General features: G+C 45.8%; 1 protein-coding gene across 1 annotated transcript in view; it reads left to right on the top strand.

Annotated features, from left to right (window-relative positions):
- The window catches only part of LOC134098280 (myelin transcription factor 1-like protein), a 64,452-nt gene extending 48,550 nt beyond the window's left edge, over positions 1 to 15,902 (top strand). Inside the window, exons 10-23 of the mRNA XM_062551300.1 lie at positions 64 to 284; positions 2,841 to 2,966; positions 3,039 to 3,193; positions 5,786 to 6,013; positions 7,433 to 7,554; positions 7,899 to 7,970; positions 8,387 to 8,449; positions 8,769 to 8,852; positions 9,918 to 10,139; positions 10,341 to 10,432; positions 11,604 to 11,707; positions 12,394 to 12,537; positions 14,193 to 14,255; positions 15,737 to 15,902. Of these exons, the coding sequence (XP_062407284.1) occupies positions 64 to 284; positions 2,841 to 2,966; positions 3,039 to 3,193; positions 5,786 to 6,013; positions 7,433 to 7,554; positions 7,899 to 7,970; positions 8,387 to 8,449; positions 8,769 to 8,852; positions 9,918 to 10,139; positions 10,341 to 10,432; positions 11,604 to 11,707; positions 12,394 to 12,537; positions 14,193 to 14,255; positions 15,737 to 15,877 (1,837 nt within the window). The 3' untranslated portion in view covers positions 15,878 to 15,902. The remainder of the gene's footprint in view (positions 1 to 63; positions 285 to 2,840; positions 2,967 to 3,038; positions 3,194 to 5,785; positions 6,014 to 7,432; positions 7,555 to 7,898; positions 7,971 to 8,386; positions 8,450 to 8,768; positions 8,853 to 9,917; positions 10,140 to 10,340; positions 10,433 to 11,603; positions 11,708 to 12,393; positions 12,538 to 14,192; positions 14,256 to 15,736) is intronic.
- The last annotated feature ends 1,658 nt before the right edge of the window (positions 15,903 to 17,560 follow it).

Genomic DNA, 17,560 nt, shown 5'->3' with positions numbered 1-17,560 from the left:
TGCTTGGGCGTGTGAGTCGGCGAGGCCCAAACCCAGCTCCCCATCTCAATGGTTATCTTCCAGGCCTATGTGCTTTGTGAAACAGCTGGAGATCCCTCAGTACGGTTACAAAACTAACGTCTCCACTAGCACGCCCCGCTCCAACCTGGCCAAGGAGCTGGAGAAGTACTCCAAGACCAACTTCGACTACGCACCGGGCTACGACGCCCAGCAGCACCCCTACGGCAAGAGAGCCCTGGCGCCCAAGACCCACGGCCGCGACACCTCTCCCAAGGGATACGACGGTAAGCACCGCTAGCGAAACCGCTAGCCGCTAGCTGACAAGGGCAAAGGTCAAACTTTGAGGCTCATGAGTGCTGATGAGGCTTCCCTCTGGTGGTCATTTAGTGTCCATGAAATGTGTGTTCTCATCAGCTTACATTCCAGTGCTCTTAGGACTATGTGGAACCAGATGGGAATGCACTTAGTCTAGCCTAGTCTAGTTAGACATTGCTGTTCCACACTTCTCTACGCATTTAATTGCAAGTAGACGAGTCGCAGTAGGCTGGATGAACCCTGCCTGACCTGCTGACGGATTTGGATTTCGCCCGGCAGCTCAGGCTGGAAACCTGCACATCTATCTCCCCTGCTTCCTGTCCACAACCTTTGGGTCCAATCAAAAACTAGCTTATCCAAAAGACGCACTGGATTGTTGGTCTGATTGGTTGAAGGACTATCCAAGCATACGGAGTCATTTGAAAGATGCCCATTGATCACGCCTCTTGTGCAGTAGAAATAAAGCGCAGACTCCCATACTAATGATCAATCTTAAAAGGTTGAGCTTAGTAAGGTGATAGCTAGAAAAGAGTCGTAGTGCTGTTTTGCAGATCAGTGAACTGTAAGAGCATACAGACACATTCCCCTGCTCTGTGCTGTGAATGGACTGAGGTCTCAATGGGGCAATGGGGCTCCAACTTAAATGACAGGAAAAGTGTGAAGCCAGGTTACAAGCAAAGAGGCTCAAGAGACAAAGTTATGGTGTTTCATGGGTGTTTTAAGCTGACCCACCAATGTTTGACCTTGTGCAAGGAATTAAATGAGCAAACTGATTGTGTAGAGCTAGTATTTAGACTTAAAATACTACCTGTCATATAAATTAACCTTATGTGTACATTTTATCAGATTGCTTGAACAATCAAATGTAACCCACATATAGTAACTGTAGACATGCAGGCTCTGGAAGACATACGTTTCTATAATCTACGAATGCGGTCTACACGCTGAACAGATGATGCAAAATCTATCACACGTTCGGTCTGTACATCCTATATGTGCTGCAGCCAAATGTTGTGTCTGTGCGGCTCTTGCATATTGCCTGGATGTGTATGTGTGACCATGTAAGCGTCCATCTTAGCCGTACTCGCAGAAGTCTACTGTACTCATCGCCTTAAAGAATGGCAATGTGGAGAGACAGAGGAGTAAAGGTCAACTCTCTGAGATATTAGTTTTGATAACTGGTCAGCTCTCTGAGATATTAGTTTTGATAACTGGTCAGCTCTCTAAGATATCAGATAGATTTTATAACTAGAGATCAACTCTCTGAGATATTAGATGGATTTGATAACTGGAGATCAACTCTTTGAGATATTAGATTTGATAAATAACTGGAGATCAGCTCTCTGAGATATTAGATTTGATAACTGGAGATCAACGCTCGGAGATATTAGATTTGATAATTGGAGATCAACTCTCTGAGATATTAGATGGATTTGATAACTGGAGATGAGCTCTCTGAGATATTAGATAGATTTGTAGATAGATTTGATAACTGGAGATCAACTCTCTGAGATATTAGATAGATTTGATAAGTGGAGATCAACTCTCTGAGATATTACATGGATTTGATAACTGGAGATCAACTCTCTGAGATATTAGATTTGATAGGTGGAGATGAGCTCTCTGAGATATTAGATGGATTTGATGTCTGCTGTTCATGTGGAACTGTGTGGAGGGAAAGCAGAGATGGCAAAGCCACAGTAGGACTGCTGTCATGCCTCTCTTTCTCTCCCTCTCTCTCTATATCCCTCCCTCCCTCTCTCCCTCTCTCCCCCCCGCTGTCCCTCTCTCTCAGACTCATTCGCCCACAGCACTCACCATGGAACATCTCAACATCCAATCAGAGAGTATTGTAGGTGTCTGTCTCCCTGGCTACCATTCTACCTTTCTGTCGGTCTAGTGCTCTCTCTCTCTCTCTCTCCCTCTATTTCCCACACACATACAAAGACATATGTATCCATTTATATTGTGCCTGTATATGTGTGTGTGTTTGTGTATGGTGTGTGTGTGTGTGTGTGTGTGTGTGTGTGAGAGAGAGAGAGGCAATTTGCATTCAACATTTTCATACAATGCACATACTGCACAGTCCTATTGTAGATGTATGTATGAGCATTAATTAAGTGTTTCTGTGAGTGTGTATGTGTGTGAGAGTGAAAGGCGATTTGCATGCAACATTTTCATTTGTGTGCTTATGCACATTCCTATTGTAGATGTACGTATGTGCATTAATTTAGTGTTTCTGTGTGTGTGTGTGTGTGTGTGTGTGTGTGTGTGTGTGTGTGTGTGTGTGTGTGTGTGTGTGTGTGCGTGTGCGTGTGTGCGTGCATGCCTGTTCATACAAGAGTGCATGTTAGCATTCTCTGCACACTGCCCACATATATGTGTATATTCTCACAGTAACTATCCGTGTAATTTTTTTTTTCTCTCCGTGTGTGTATGTGTGTATGTGTATGTATGTGTGTGTGTGTATGTATGTGTGTGTGTGTGTGTGTGTGTGTGTGTGTGTGCACGTCGCGCCCACACAGCCAAGCGCTACTGTAAGACGGCCAGTCCAGCGAGCAGCACGAGCAGCAGCTACGCTCCCAGCAGCAGCAGCAGCAGCAGTGGCGGAGGAGGAGGAGGAGGAGGAGGAGGAGGAGGAGGGCTGGGCTGTGGAGGAGGAGGTGGGGGAGGAGGAGGAGGAGGAGGGGGAGGTGGCGGTGGCCGGGGAGGAGGAGGAGAAGGGGGCGATGGCAGCAGTGCCAGCAGCACCTGCAGCAAGAGCAGCTTCGACTACACGCACGACATGGAGGCGGCGCACATGGCCGCTACCGCCATCCTCAACCTGTCCACGCGCTGCCGCCAGATGCCCCAGGGCCCGCAGGACATGCTCCCGCAGGTACACGCACCTGGCCGTCTCTCCGTCTGTCTGTCTGACTGTCTGTCTGTCTGTCTGTCTGTCTCGCTCATCTCTACTCTCTCCTATCGCTGCCTCTCCCTGTTCCTCTCCATCTCCTCTCTGGCTGCCTCTCTCCCCCTCTGTTGGTCTGGGTTGCATTTAGGCGATGTGTCTGTTTTATTCTCTCTCTCTCTCTCTCCCTCTCTCTCTCTCTCTCTCTCTCTCTCTCTCTCTCTCTCTATCTCTCTCTCTCTCTATCTCTCCCTCTCTCCTTCTCTCCTTCTCTCTCTCGTACAGACATGCTCTCTGTCTCTATCTCTCCATCTGGTTCTCTCTCCCTCTTGTCTGCCTGGTTTGCAGCATCAGTGTCAGTCTCCCTGTGTGCATATATCTAACCGAGCTCTTTCTCTCGTGCGCGCTTGCGCACGCTCTTTATCTCTCTCTCGCTCACTCTCTTTTGCACTCTCTCTCCCATGCACACTCACTCTCCTCACTCTCTATGTCTCTCTCTCTTTCTCTCTCACTCTCTCTGTCACCCACTCTTTCTCTCTCACTTTCCTCTCTCTCTCTCTCTCTGCTTCTCCTTCTCTACACCCTCTGCGGTTTGTCACTGCTCTGTTGCTCCCCACTCATCCATGTGCTCCCCTCTCCAGGGACGATGGTCTGTGTGTGTGTGTGAGTGTGTGTGTCTGTCTGTCTCTGTGTGTGTGTGTGTGTGTGGGTTTGTGTGTTTGTGTGTGTGCATGTGTCTGTGTGTCTGTGTGCGTGTGTGTGTGTGTGTGTGTGTGCGGTGACTCGTGACCACCAGTCCTGATAATTGGCCCTCTAGTGGCCACGCTGGGACACTGCCGCTGGGCAGGACGCTGGCGGTTGCCTGGAGCCCGGAGGCTCACTGACCTAGAGGCCGTCCAGCGCTGGAGGGGAAGAGGAGAGCCAACCCCCTCCCCCCCTTCAAATCACTGCAACACTCAGTGCTACAGTTGTAATGACAGTGAAGACCTGTTTTAGTGATGAGGCTGGTTAATCTGTCAATACATTCCTACAGCCACTGGTCAGAGGCGGACATCCTGGGAATTTAAGAAAGTAAAAGTCCTGCCAAGTATTTGATCCAACCATTTAGTAAACCAGCTCATCCTAATTAGCTGCCAGGTAGATCAGATAATTACTGATATCACCTGTGTTAAGTGCACAGGTAGAAAGAATATATGGCAGGACTTTTACTTTCTGGACCCGGGGATGTCCGCCTCTGTCCCTGGTGAGAGGTGGAGTGATGGTTAACCCACCCAGCACCATCACTAAATGATGATTTTAGTGACAGTATAGAATTGTTTTAGTGATGAGGCTGGTTAATTGGTTAATACATTCCTCCAGTCACTGGTGGAAGGGACAGTGGTGATTAACCCTTTCTTGAATTTCCCCTTGAGGAACCCCCCCAGCACCACCACTAAAACAGCTTAACGCTCAGTGCTATGATCATGACTGCAAAAGGATGGTCAGTTCTCCTGACCACTGTGACCTGAGGACTGCGGGGAAATGGTCTGGTCCATTACATAGCAACAGCAGGCTGGGTAGAGGGCATTATTATGGTCTGGACAGACCAGATGGAGGTGATGGAGGCATGACCTGTAAATGGGTCCTTGAACAAACTGAACAAGCCTGGGCATTGGCTTTGATAAGAGGAAAGGGTAGTGAGCAGGAGAAGGAGAGACTATATCTGTCTGTCTGTCTGTCCATTTATCTATCGATGTCTCTCTCTCTCTCTCTATCTATCTATCTATCTATCTATCTATCTATCTATCTATCTCTATCTCTCTCTATTAATCTCTCTCTATCTATATCTATCTCTCTCTATCCCCCCTTTATCTATGTATCTATCTATCTATCTCTCTCTTTATCCCCCCTTTCTCTATCTATCTATATCTCTTTCTATCCCCCTCTCTATCCTCCTCTCTCTCTCTCTCACTCTGTGTACATAAGTTGTTTATTGCGTATCTCTCTCAGCTCCATTCCCTCCGTTTCTGCCTTTATGTTTCCAGCCTCTTTAATCATTCAGTGGTGTCTGCTCCCGCCCTTCTCTTAGCGAGCGTGTCTTTTGATCTCCTCTTCCTCCTCCTCCTCCTCCTCCCTCACTTCCTCTCCTCGTTCATCATCTTCACACCTCCCTCTATCACTAGTGGCTTTGTTCGTAGGTGCACTGTCATCGGCGTTGTCTCACCTGAGTCCCATGTCTCACCTGAGTGCCATGTCTCGTGCCCCTCTGCCACTGTGCCTGCTGCTGACACCTCTCTCCTATTTCTGCGCATCTGCGGGGTTTTTTTTTTACCTGTCTCTTGCTGCTCTCACCTTTTATCCTTCTTTACTTTCTTCTCCTTTTTCCCCGTCACTGTGTTCCCTCGCTCTTTAAATTTTTTTCTGCTCTCTGTCTTTGTCCCTCGCCCTTCTCTTTCTCTCTCTCTCTCTCTCTCAACTTAGATAAAAAAAAACATTCTGACATGATCCATGTGTCCTAGGCCAAGTTTGCTAAAAATGGCTAACACCCCCCTCCCCTCCTCATCCCCTCCTCCTCTCTTCCTCCTCCTCCTCCTCCTCCAGAGCCCTGATGATGATGATGTGGGTGGTGGTGGTGATGACCAGCGGCGGGGTTCTGGGGGCGAGGGTGGAGGCGGTGAGGCCACGGTGCTGACGCCCCTGGAGCCCATGTCGCCCCATCGCCAGGCCCTGCTCAACAGCCGCGGATACCAGATGGGCACGGCCGACTGCTGGGACCTCCCACTGGACTACACCAAGCTCAAGCACCTGGACCAGGACGGACACAAGGAGGTACCGACCCACTCCACTCCACACCACACACACACACCACACACACACACACCACACCACACATACACACACCACACACAGCACACCACACCACACAACACCACATCACACCACACCACACAACACCTGTCTGTGGCTCCCCGTATCTGTCTGTGCCTCTTTGTGTCTGTGGCTCTCTATATCTGTCCGTGGTTCTCTGTGTCTGTGCCTCTCTTTGTCTGTAGTTTTCCCTATCTGTGGCTCTCTCTATCTGTCTGTGGTTTTCCCTATCTGTCTGTGGCTCTCTCTATCTATCTGTGGCTCTCTATCTGTCTGTGGTTCTCTGTGTCTGAGGCTCTCCCTATCTGTTTGTGTCTCCCTATCTGTCTGTGGGTCTGTGTACATCTACCTTTGTTTAACCAGCCCGGTCTAGATAGCCATCTGCCTAAATGTTCATCTGTCTTCCTGTAGTATTTTCTATAGATTTGGCTATTTTCCCCTGTCTTGTTGCATGTCGGTCTGTTTGTATGACATTCCATCTGTCTCTATGTGTCTGTGTATGTTTCTTGCTGTCAGTCAGTGTAACTTTGCCCTGTCTCTGTGCCTGCTTGTCTGTTTGTGTTTGTGTTTGTGTTTGTGTGTGAATGTCTGTTTGTGTTTGTGTGTGAATGTCTGTTTGTGTTTGTGGATGAATCTCTCTTTCTTAGGGCATCTGTGTGTCTAGATGTCTGTCTTTCTCCTCAGCGGTCATTCTGCTCTTCTACTTGTCTGTCTGTATATCTGTCTTCCTTTGTAGAAATGATCAAAGGTTTAAAAGAGACATCATTTACAACATGATAATAGTAATCTATAGAATATATTATTTGCATCATATGTATATTGTTTATTTATAATATCTTTATTGAGCAAAAGCTTGAAACTTAAAGTGGCATACAATACAGCATGGATTTCTATGATTATATCAGTCAGTGAGTTCACACGGCTTGAGCGTCACCTTACAACACTGGCCTTGGCCTTCTTCTCTGGTCCCCCAGTCAGCAGTGGGAATGAAGTCCATGACCTTGATGTTCTTAGAACCAGACAGATTCTAAAAGAATGGTATGACCAGTTGAACTAGTGACAGGTGTTCTGTGTTAATATGTCACCGTTTTGTCAAAGGTACTTTGAAGACGTTGACCTACACAGATCCTGTGTAGTGTGCCAGATATTAGGTAGAGGTATGGAGAGGACGCCAGGGAACTCCACAGAAAGGACTAGAGAGACACCTACAGGATGAAATTAGAATTGCATCACATATATTTATCTTACATTGACTATCTGCAACTTAAGGTTGATTTCAGAAACATTCACTAGATTGTTTCTAGAAATTTCTCGGCGTCTACTGTCTTTTCCACATTGCTCTTCTCTTCCTTCATCTGCCCTGTCGACCTCTATCCGTAGCCCGATGACCTTGACCCTTTCCAAGACCTCCTGGACGAGCCCCAATATCCTGGCGAGGTGACCATGCCCAGTCCCAAACACAAATACAACCCCTGCAAGGAGGCCAAGAAAGAGATTATCACGTAAGAAGCCTCCTTCACACACGCATTTTTAGGTTCTTGTTGGACTAAAGACATTTTAAACTTGGAGTGCCTTGGTCGTAGAGAACTTTTTTTCTCTTTTTTTCTTGTCCAAAGTAACTAAAAGAATACACCCATCGCAATAGTTTAAAAAGTAACAGTTAAGTAAAAGACATGCATAGCATGACACATTAATCAACGCTAATGTATTATCCTCTGATATGCTCTGGACTGACCTGTGCTGAGGGTGTCATGGGGTCCCCTAGGCCCTAAAGAGAGAGTATTACTCCAAGTGAGCTCTTGTCTTGTCTGCCTCCTTGGTCACTCTGTCTGCTGTGTCAATGCAGGCTCTCCAGCTGCCAGCTGGCTGACAAAGGCATCCGGGGAGTGATGTCTGCATCCAACTCACAAGATCTGAAGTAAGTTTCTCTGTGTGTGTGTGTGTGTGTGTGTGTGTGTGTGTGTGTGTGTGTGTGTGTGTGTGTGTGTGTGTGTTGTGTGTGTGTGTGTGTGTGTGTGTGTGTGTGTGTGTGTGTGTGTGTGTGTGTGTGTGTGTGTGTGTGTGTGTGCGCGTGTGGTGAGTGTGGTGTGGTGTGGTGTGGTGTGGTGTGGTGTGGTGTGGTGTGGTGTGGTGTGGTGTGGTGTGGTGTGGTGTGTGTGTGTGTGTGTGTGTGTGTGTGTGTCTTTGTGGTGTGTGTGTGTGTGTGGTGTGTGTGTTTGTGTGTGTCTCTTGAGCCTACTGTGCATTTCTGTAATGGCACATAAGAGAGTGAGAGGTCACTCCTGAATGTTACACCAGAAATGTCTCTCACCTGTCACCTGTCCTCGTCCTCAGGTGCCCCACTCCTGGCTGTGACGGCTCGGGCCACATCACGGGAAACTATGCCTCTCACAGGAGGTAAGGACTCTCATTCACCTGTGCCGTTCCACAACACCTGTGCTTTTCAGAGCACAGGTGGCTACAGATAGTCTGGGTTAACCCAGGTGATGGCCTCTGCAGCTAAAGTTTACCTTAAAGTGTGTGTGTGTGTGTGTGTGTCTATCTGTGTGTGTCTGTGTGTGCCTGTGTGTGCGTGTGTGTGCGCGCGCGCGTGTGTGTGTGTGCCTGTGTGTGCGTGTGTGTGCGCGCGTGTGTGTGTGTGTGTGTGTGTGTGTGTGTGTGTGTGTGTGTGTGTGTGTGTTTGTGCATGTGTGTGTGCGTTTGTGTTCTGCTGCAGTCTGTCGGGCTGCCCCAGAGCAAAGAAAAGTGGTATCAAGATTCTGCACAGCAAAGAAGACAAGGACGACCAGGAGCCAATCAGGTGAGGGCAAGCAGTCTCTGTCATACTTCCCTTTATTGAGAGACATGTTTGAGGTAGCATGGCTGATTAATATCAAAACAGGGTATGTTTAAAACTTAAAATTGATTCTTCCTACAGAGCACTTTAGTTCTACAGAAAACAAAAATTTATATAGATGAATGATTTATTTTGTCGATTATTGTCTATATACATATACCACCCAAGAAACACTCTGTGAACTCGAGTTATTTTCCGCCCTTGAGGTGACTTCTGTTTTATGTTCACCCTTCCACTTCCCGTGAAGCACTGTTGTCTGTCTCCAAACCCGAGTGAAAACCCCTAGTCTGTCTTCCCCTGAATCCTTTAAGCGTTGACTGATTGGGGCATCCATTTGGCCCAGCCGGCAGGGCGTCTGTCTGGCCTGCGTGTCCACCATCATCTACCTGTACCCCTGGCCGCGCCCTCCCTCCCCCCCAAGCAGACCCTCCCGCTGCCATTGGCATCATCAATCTCAGCTGGTCATTTCTCACCCAGCTGGAGCAGGAGAATGGCCCACGGAGCCTGCTGTTAGGGCTGAACTCCTCGCCTGGACAAAGTCAGTCCAGACACCTCAAGAACAAGTAGTGACTTTCCCCCACCTTCAAAGCAAGCGTTACTCACAGGCTAACTTTGGTGAAGGGCAAGGCAAGTTGAAGGACTCTGCTGTTGATACTGAAAGAAGTCTGGGGTTTGTCATGTTTCTTTATGTACAGTATATTTTGTGGGGGCGTTGAGCCATTATGCAAATACGACAGGTGAGAGTGACAAAGCATGTGGGAGAGAGAGATGAACGGGGGTCAGAGGCGGACCAGATAACCGTATGCACTTGATGCCATAGTTGGGAGAGGAGACACACTACAGTTCCTGGGGTTTGTTTTGAGGGGCTCTTTAGTCAAGGTCATTTTGACAACTCAGGACCTTGATGTTACCGGCCTCTATGAGAGATTCTCTGTGTGAACGACTCAGTATATTTTTTCTCTTATGTGACTGCTACACATTTACAAGCGGAAGCTGCAACATGACAGACTGAATTCATCGTCCTTTCAGGTGTCCAGTCCCTGGGTGTGATGGGCAAGGTCACGTGACTGGGAAGTACGCCTCGCACCGCAGTGCCTCGGGATGCCCCCTGGCGGCCAAGCGGCAGAAGGACGGACTGGTGAACGGCGCCCAGTTCGCCTGGAAGTCTGGGAAGACAGACGGCATGTCCTGCCCCACTCCGGGCTGCGACGGCTCTGGGCATGTCAGTGGGAGCTTCCTGACACACCGGAGGTGTGTGTGTGTGTGTGTGTGTGTGTGTCAGTGTGTGTGTGTGTGTGTGTGTGTGTGTGTGTGTGTGTGTCAGTGTGTGTGTGAGTGTGTCCCTGTGTATGTGTGTGTGTGTGTGTGTTGTATGCTTTAATGTAATGGCAAAATATCTAAGTTTAGGTAATTAATGTTATCAATTAATGTAATTTATGTATCTTTCCTCAGTCTGTCAGGCTGTCCACGTGCCTCATCAGCAATGAAGAAGGCTCGCATGACTGGGGTAGAAATGCTGACGCTCAAACAAAGGCCCAGTAAAGGTAACGTTACTGCATCTTATTGTCTAATTTTGGGATTCCCAATTTGGGGTATGCGTACCACTGGTGGTACTGTTTCTAGGGGGTACGCGAGATGAAAAGGGCTATGGCGGAAAGGTGTTAAAAATGAACTCAAATTTTCTGTAATTAATTAACGAATGAATAAATGATTTTGAATCGGGTTATAACGACATGGAAACATGACATTAAAGGAAATCATTTGTAGTAGGCTACGACTTATTAATCATGATGCCTGGAATGCGTCAATAGAATGTGTTACTTTTTAATGCGTCGGATGGTGTGGGTACGCGAGCCGAGTCAGGACGTAGAAGGTTGTACATGGGGGAAAAAGTTTGGGAACCACTGTCTTATCCTCTAACGTTACTGCGTCTTATCGTCTAATGTTACTGTGTCTTATCCTCTAATGTTACTGCGTCTTACTGTGTCTTATCCTCTAACGTTACTGCATCTTATCATCTAATGTTACTGCGTCTTACTGTGTCTTATCCTCTGACGTTACTGCGTCTTATCAACTAACGACTATCAACTAGAATCATCAATCATCATTCTTGAATATCTCTTTGGGGATCAATAAAGTATCTATCTATCTATCTATCTATCTATCTATCTATCTATCTCTTACGTTAATGCGTCTTATCCTCTAACGTTACTACGTCATGCTGCATATTATCCTCTAATGTCACTGCTTCTTATCATCTAACGTTACTGCATATTACTGCATCTTATCCTCTAACATTACTGCGTCTTACTGCATATTATCGTCTAATGTTACTGCGTCTTATCGTCTAATGTTACTACGTCTTATCCTCAAACATTACTGCATCTTATCATCTAATGTTACTGCATCTTATCCTCTAATGTTAGTACAACTTATACTCTAACGCTACTATGTCTTATCCTCTAATGTCACTGCATCAACAAATCGGATTCATGAAAGGCCTCATGATGAAGCTACAGCATCAGCTTCAATTCAGGACTTGTACAATCAGTCTGAGTCAAATAATTCGTCAAGAATTACCAGGGAGCAAAGAGGAAACCTGCCATATGAAGTGCCAGTTCTTTATGTAGTTAGGATCTATTTTCACCAGTATGTTGTTTTTGCCAGATTTTGGGAAGGTAGACTGAAGGCGTAAAATTCTTTCATTCTTCTCAGGAATAGAGAATGACGAAGAGATCAAGCAGCTGGATGAAGAAATCAAAGATCTGAACGAGTCCAATCATCAAGTGGAGTCAGACATGATTAAACTGAGGACACAGGTAACAGTAACAGTCCTTCACATTTCCACTTCAAAGTAACTAGGCTGAACTTCTGAAAGAGGTATCACGTGAACACTTATAGCATCTGTCAAGAAAATCAGTTCACTACCTCATGTCATGCATTGATATGAGTGCATTTCATAGGAGTTGTTTTTTTTCTGTCATGCAATATGCAGTATGAAGTAGTTATTGACCCACACTGTTGTTAGCATTAATTACCAATCAGGTTGGCCTGTCTGTCTGTCTGTGTGTGTGTGTGTGTGTGTGTCTGTGTGTGTGTGTGTGTGTGTGTGTGTGTGTGTGTGTGTGTGTGTGTGTGTGTGTGTGTGTGTGTGTGTGTGTGTGTGTGTGTGTGTGTGTGTGTGTGTGTGTGTGTGTGTGTGTGTGTGTGTGTGTGTGTGTGTGTGACTTAAACTTAAACTTAAAACACATGGACACATTTATTAATGCACACACACACACACACTCCCACACCCCCATTGCAATCTGTCCCCTGTAGCGTAGCATGTTGTCTTTATATGTTTTATGTTTTTTGCGCCCACAAGATCTGTCCAGAATTTCAAATAATCCTTGTTCACTGAATGTTTCCTGTCTTTTACACTTAGTTGGATTATGTAAAGTGTGTGGGGTTTTTCAGCAAAACTGAATTTTAAAAAAGAGACTTAATGTAGCTGTCTCCCCCACAGATCACCACCATGGAGACCAACCTGAAGTCCATCGAGGAGGAGAACAAGGCCATCGAGCAGCAGAACGACTCCCTGCTCCACGAGCTGGCCAACCTCAGCCAGTCGCTCATCAACAGCCTCGCCAACATCCAGCTGCCACACATGGTGAGAGACAACACACAGTCTCTACACATGGTGAGACACACACACACACACACACACACACACACACACACACACAAACAACACACAGTCTCTACACATGGTGAGACACACACACACACACACACACACACATACACACACACACACACACACACACACACACACACACACACACACACACACACACACAGTCTCTGCACATGGTGAGACACACACACACATGCACATTCTCTCTCTCTCACACACACACACACACACATTTGCACACAGAGAGAGAGAGAGAGAGAGAGAGACACACACACATACACAGAGAGATACAGACATAGACATACACAGAGAGAGAGAGAGAGAGAGAGAGAGAGACAGACAGATACACACACACACACACACACACACACGCAAACATTTATGCACTGAATCACACCCAGACCAGCACACATCTCATGATCACACATGCATGCATATAGTTTGTCAAAGCAATTCTACAGTAACTTAAAGGCCAATGAACTGCTATTTCACAATGACCTTTAAACCTTTTAACATGACTGATCTTCGTCATCTGCTTCCTGTCTTCCTGTGCTGTGCGTTGTGGAGTTCCTCATCGTGTGCTCTTGTTCAGAACTCCGGCTCCTCACCCTAACCCACCCCAGTCACTGCTCTTTGTGTCACCATCCACACTTTTTCTCATGGTGTCATTAATTATCCAATCACACGCCTTTGTCTAATCCACATCAGTGGTAGCGGTGGTCGTGATTGGATAATTGCTACTCGTGGGGTGAATAACAAGGTCTTGGATTGGTTCCAGCACTAAAGTTTGTCACTAAAGACCTTCACTGTTCCCCAATGTGCTTTGGCTACAAGGTGTTAAATGGTTAAACATGGGTTGGATGTTTGTCTGAGTAATGGGTTGGATGTTTGTCTGCGCAAAGTGTTGGATGTTTGTTTGAAAAGCTGAACAATAAACTTGCTAAATTGGTCCTGCAATTAAGAATTTAAACAAGTCAGTCTGTCGACAACAGATAGTGGATGCATAATCAGAAGCTATTTTCCTTCAGGAGTCTCCATTTGACTGTGATGTGGGCCTACACACACTTTTACTCCACCTCTCCAAAGAGGCTCCATTATGTAATGCTTTATTGAGGATGTTCACGCTTAACTCGGCTTGATGCCTTTGAAATCGTAATCAGAAAATCCACTAGAGTCTGGTTATTTTCCCTCTAATAAATGGACATGCTGTGCCAGTAATAATTCCCGTAAAGCCTTTAAGCACATTTCCATCTTGTTTAGATTTCATTCAGCAGCAGAAGCTTTTTTTTTTGTATTGAATCCAGCCAAGCTGATTTGAATCCCCTCTTATGTGCTGCTACACATAGATAAACAATGATTAAATATTAAATTATTTCCATGCACCACCGTTTTCAGCAATGTGCCTGATACAATGATGAGGTCAAATTCCACCCAAGTTCTACGTCTGTCCACTCCAGTCAGATTTGTCTTAAAAGTCATATGAGGAAAAGAGCATCTGATAAATGTCCATTTTATAATCTCCACAGACGGTGTTAGGCTTGTGTGAACATCTGCTAGGAGGCGTCGTCTCCACCCATTCCCTCTGGACCCCATGGCTAATAGTATTCTCTCTGCACCTCTCTCTGTAGACCACGCTGCCCCAGAAAGATGTGCCTGTTAGACATAGCTGCTGTTTACAGATGGCCCAAAGAGTAAGACCCTTTTCACTGTCCAACTAATGTCCACCCACTCCCCCCCACCCCCCACCCCCTTCCTCTCTCTCTCCAAAATGACCCATAACCTCTTCCTCCTACCCCTTAAATCCCCTACTATAAGTTTTACCTCATTTGTGAATACAGTGTGGGGTTATCCAAACTGTCCTATCATATACGTGGCATGGTTATGAGACTCTTTTGATCAGACCAGTCCTGCAGCGCCCTCTATGGACCACAGAGAGGCATGCAGGCCAGGATGCCGCAGCCGGGACAAAAAACAAGCCAAATTAATATCCTCAGTGTGGAAAATACATCAGATTGCATGACAACTCTCTAATGAGGGAACAGTGTGTGTCTGTGTGTCAGTATTTCAGTATTTAATTGTGCTCTGTGTGTGTGTGTGTGGTGTGTGTGTGTGTGTGTGTGTGTGTGTGTGTGTGTGTGTGTGTGTGTGTGTGTGTGGTTAATGTATGTGCACACGAGTGGGTGTGAGTGTGTGTGTGTGTGTGTGTGTGTGTGTGTGTGTGTGTGTGTGTGTGTGTGTGTGTGTGTGTGTGTGTATGCGCGTGCGCGTTTGAAGGCATCATCTGTCATGCTGCTTCGCCTCCCTATTTTATTCTTTCCACCTGGGAAATGAGCACTGCCTGCCATTACACATTCATATTCACAAGCCATATGAACACAGTCAAAACTGCCCTGAACTTGACTTGCTTCCTGCTTGAGTGATACCTTCCTCATAGCCTCTATTTTGTTGAACAAGACAACACTTAGTTTAGGGATGCATGCCTCACATTCTCTATTTTGTACACCCTGCAAATGCTGTTTTCTACTGCGCGCACACACGCGCACACACACACACACACACACACACACACACACACACACACACACACACACACACACACACACACACACACACACACACACAAACACACACAGAGAGACACAGAGAGAGACACACATACACATACACACACACATACAAAGATCTACCATTCATATAATTTTCCTACTGTGTTTCTAGAGGGGTGAGATTTTGGCTCAGACCAGGTCAATCAAGCAATAATATCTGCCTTGAACTGCCTTTAAACAATTCAAATGTGCCCAGAGATTCCCTCTACTCATGGATTCAGAGCTGTCAGGAAGCGTAGCATAACCTCAAACCGACAGGCTTTTTGCATTACATCTTTAGCGATCGCTTTCACTGGATTTGGGTCCTTCTGACAGTCTGAGTGTATTTTCTGACAGTCTCCCCTGTGTACGAGACACCAGATTATAAACAGATGACTTGCTCCATTCGGCACGTCCCTGGCTGTGCTATGTTACATCACTGTGCCCACTTCCTCTGCGTCTGCGCCTGTGTCTGTGTCTGTGTCTGTGTCTGTGTCTGTGTCTGTGTCTGTGCCTGTGTCTGTGTCACTTGCTCCTTCCCATTTCCCCCTAACTGACTCTGCTTGGTGCCCCTTCCCCACCCACAGGAGCCTATGAACGAGCAGAACTTTGACACGTACGTGGACACCCTGACGGACATGTACACACACCAGGACCAGTACCAGAGCCCGGAGAACAAAGCGCTTCTGGAGAACATCAAGCAGGCCGTGCAGGGCATCCACGTGTAAGGGCAGGGGGCGGGAGGGTGTCCTCCTGAACTAACCAATGGCTGAAGCCGTCTTTGAGTCTGATGGCAGCGTCACCCAATCAAATTCAAACATGTTGAGCAAAACAACATGGGGGAAAAAAAAAGATACAAGGGAAGAGGACGCAGAGGAGATGAGACAGATGTAAAATTTATGGATCATTATTTTATGGCTGTAATTTATCTAATCATTCTGCATCATGAACAGTGCTGATATGCTCTCAAAAATCCATAACTATGATTTAATGCCTTGCTTTAAATGTAATTACCAATCATGGCACTAGTTTTGAGCAGCATTCATATTTTGTACATTTTCATATGACCTGACATAATGTGATGTAATGTTTATAGCTGCTAATTAATGTATGCACATTTTAGTGTATATGTGTGTTATTTTAAAAGATTATTGACTAAATGACAGATCTTGAAATGTGCAGTAAGGTGGAATGTCATAGGCTGAAAGTGCAAGGAGCAGTGTTTCATAGAACCTCTTTTTCACTGGGGAAACGTGATGGAAATGTGTCTGTGCACGGGTTGTTTGGTGGTTGTAAATTTATACGTTTTGTAAAAACAGAAAAAAGAAAAAAAGTCAAGAGTGTCCAAGGAAGGCTTTAGAGTCCGAGGAGAATCCGGTCGGTGGTCATGCAGGTGCCCTCTGGCCACGCTATGTGGCTTTGACAACCCAGAAGAGATTAGAAATAAAAACCAAACTATTTATGATTGCAAACATCATGACACGGAAACTTATTGGTGTGTATCCCATAAACTAGAGTAAGACTGTAACACATGAGAAATATGTTATCTGTTTTGTGGTTTTGAAATTTCCCATTCAGACATGTTCTGAATATTAAATAGACAATCCAGCATTTTAACCATTTAGCTATATGGTTCAACAGAATATTAGCAATATGTGACAGTGACTCAATCATATCCTTAGATATGGGATGCAAATATTTGGGTATATGCAATTTCATATTTGTGAGCGGTACCCGTTAAAAACGAGTGCATTTTTACTAACTGTAAAGAATTGAGTTTTTTTTTTGTATGAACCTTTTAATACAATCATATTTCGAGAATGAAACACCAACGGTCGATTCCAAAATGAGAGAGGTTTCATTGCTCTCCATGTTAGGGTCACCCTGGTTTCCATGTTCTGATGTTTTAGTTTACGTACGTATTTATTTATTTGTTGACTTATTTATCTATTTATTTGTTTATTTATTTAGCTTTCGTGTGTGTTTTGTGTTTTTTTGTATGCGCTGACAAAGAGAGACTAAGTTAGTGATGGGGGTGAAGATGTTGTAATGGTTAATCAGTGGACTGGATATACAGGGTTTATACCTCTACCGGGTGACTGCACTTGTCCTTCTCCTGTACATACGCTCAACCAACCAACCAACCAATCACTCTGCTTACGAGTCTGCACAGAACCAGGAAGAATCCGGGCCCCAGCCCAAGTCACCTTTTTGACTTCAGTGGAAAAGTCTGACTCCAACAGCAAACAGCTGGGCTTCTGCTCAAGGATTGGTTCTTCATGGACTGATACATGCGGATGGCTCCATCATTGCTAAAAACATTATGGCTGCACTTTAACCTCATACAAACCAGTGTGACACGGGGACTTCTAAAAACTGTATGAAATACCACACTCACAGTACATGAATAT

This window comes from Sardina pilchardus, chromosome 12 (genome assembly GCF_963854185.1).
Source record: "Sardina pilchardus chromosome 12, fSarPil1.1, whole genome shotgun sequence".
NCBI classification, from domain to species: Eukaryota; Metazoa; Chordata; class Actinopteri; order Clupeiformes; family Clupeidae; genus Sardina; species Sardina pilchardus.
The sequence above is the reverse complement of the archived record's forward strand: the minus strand, read 5'-3'. Positions and strand labels throughout refer to the sequence as shown.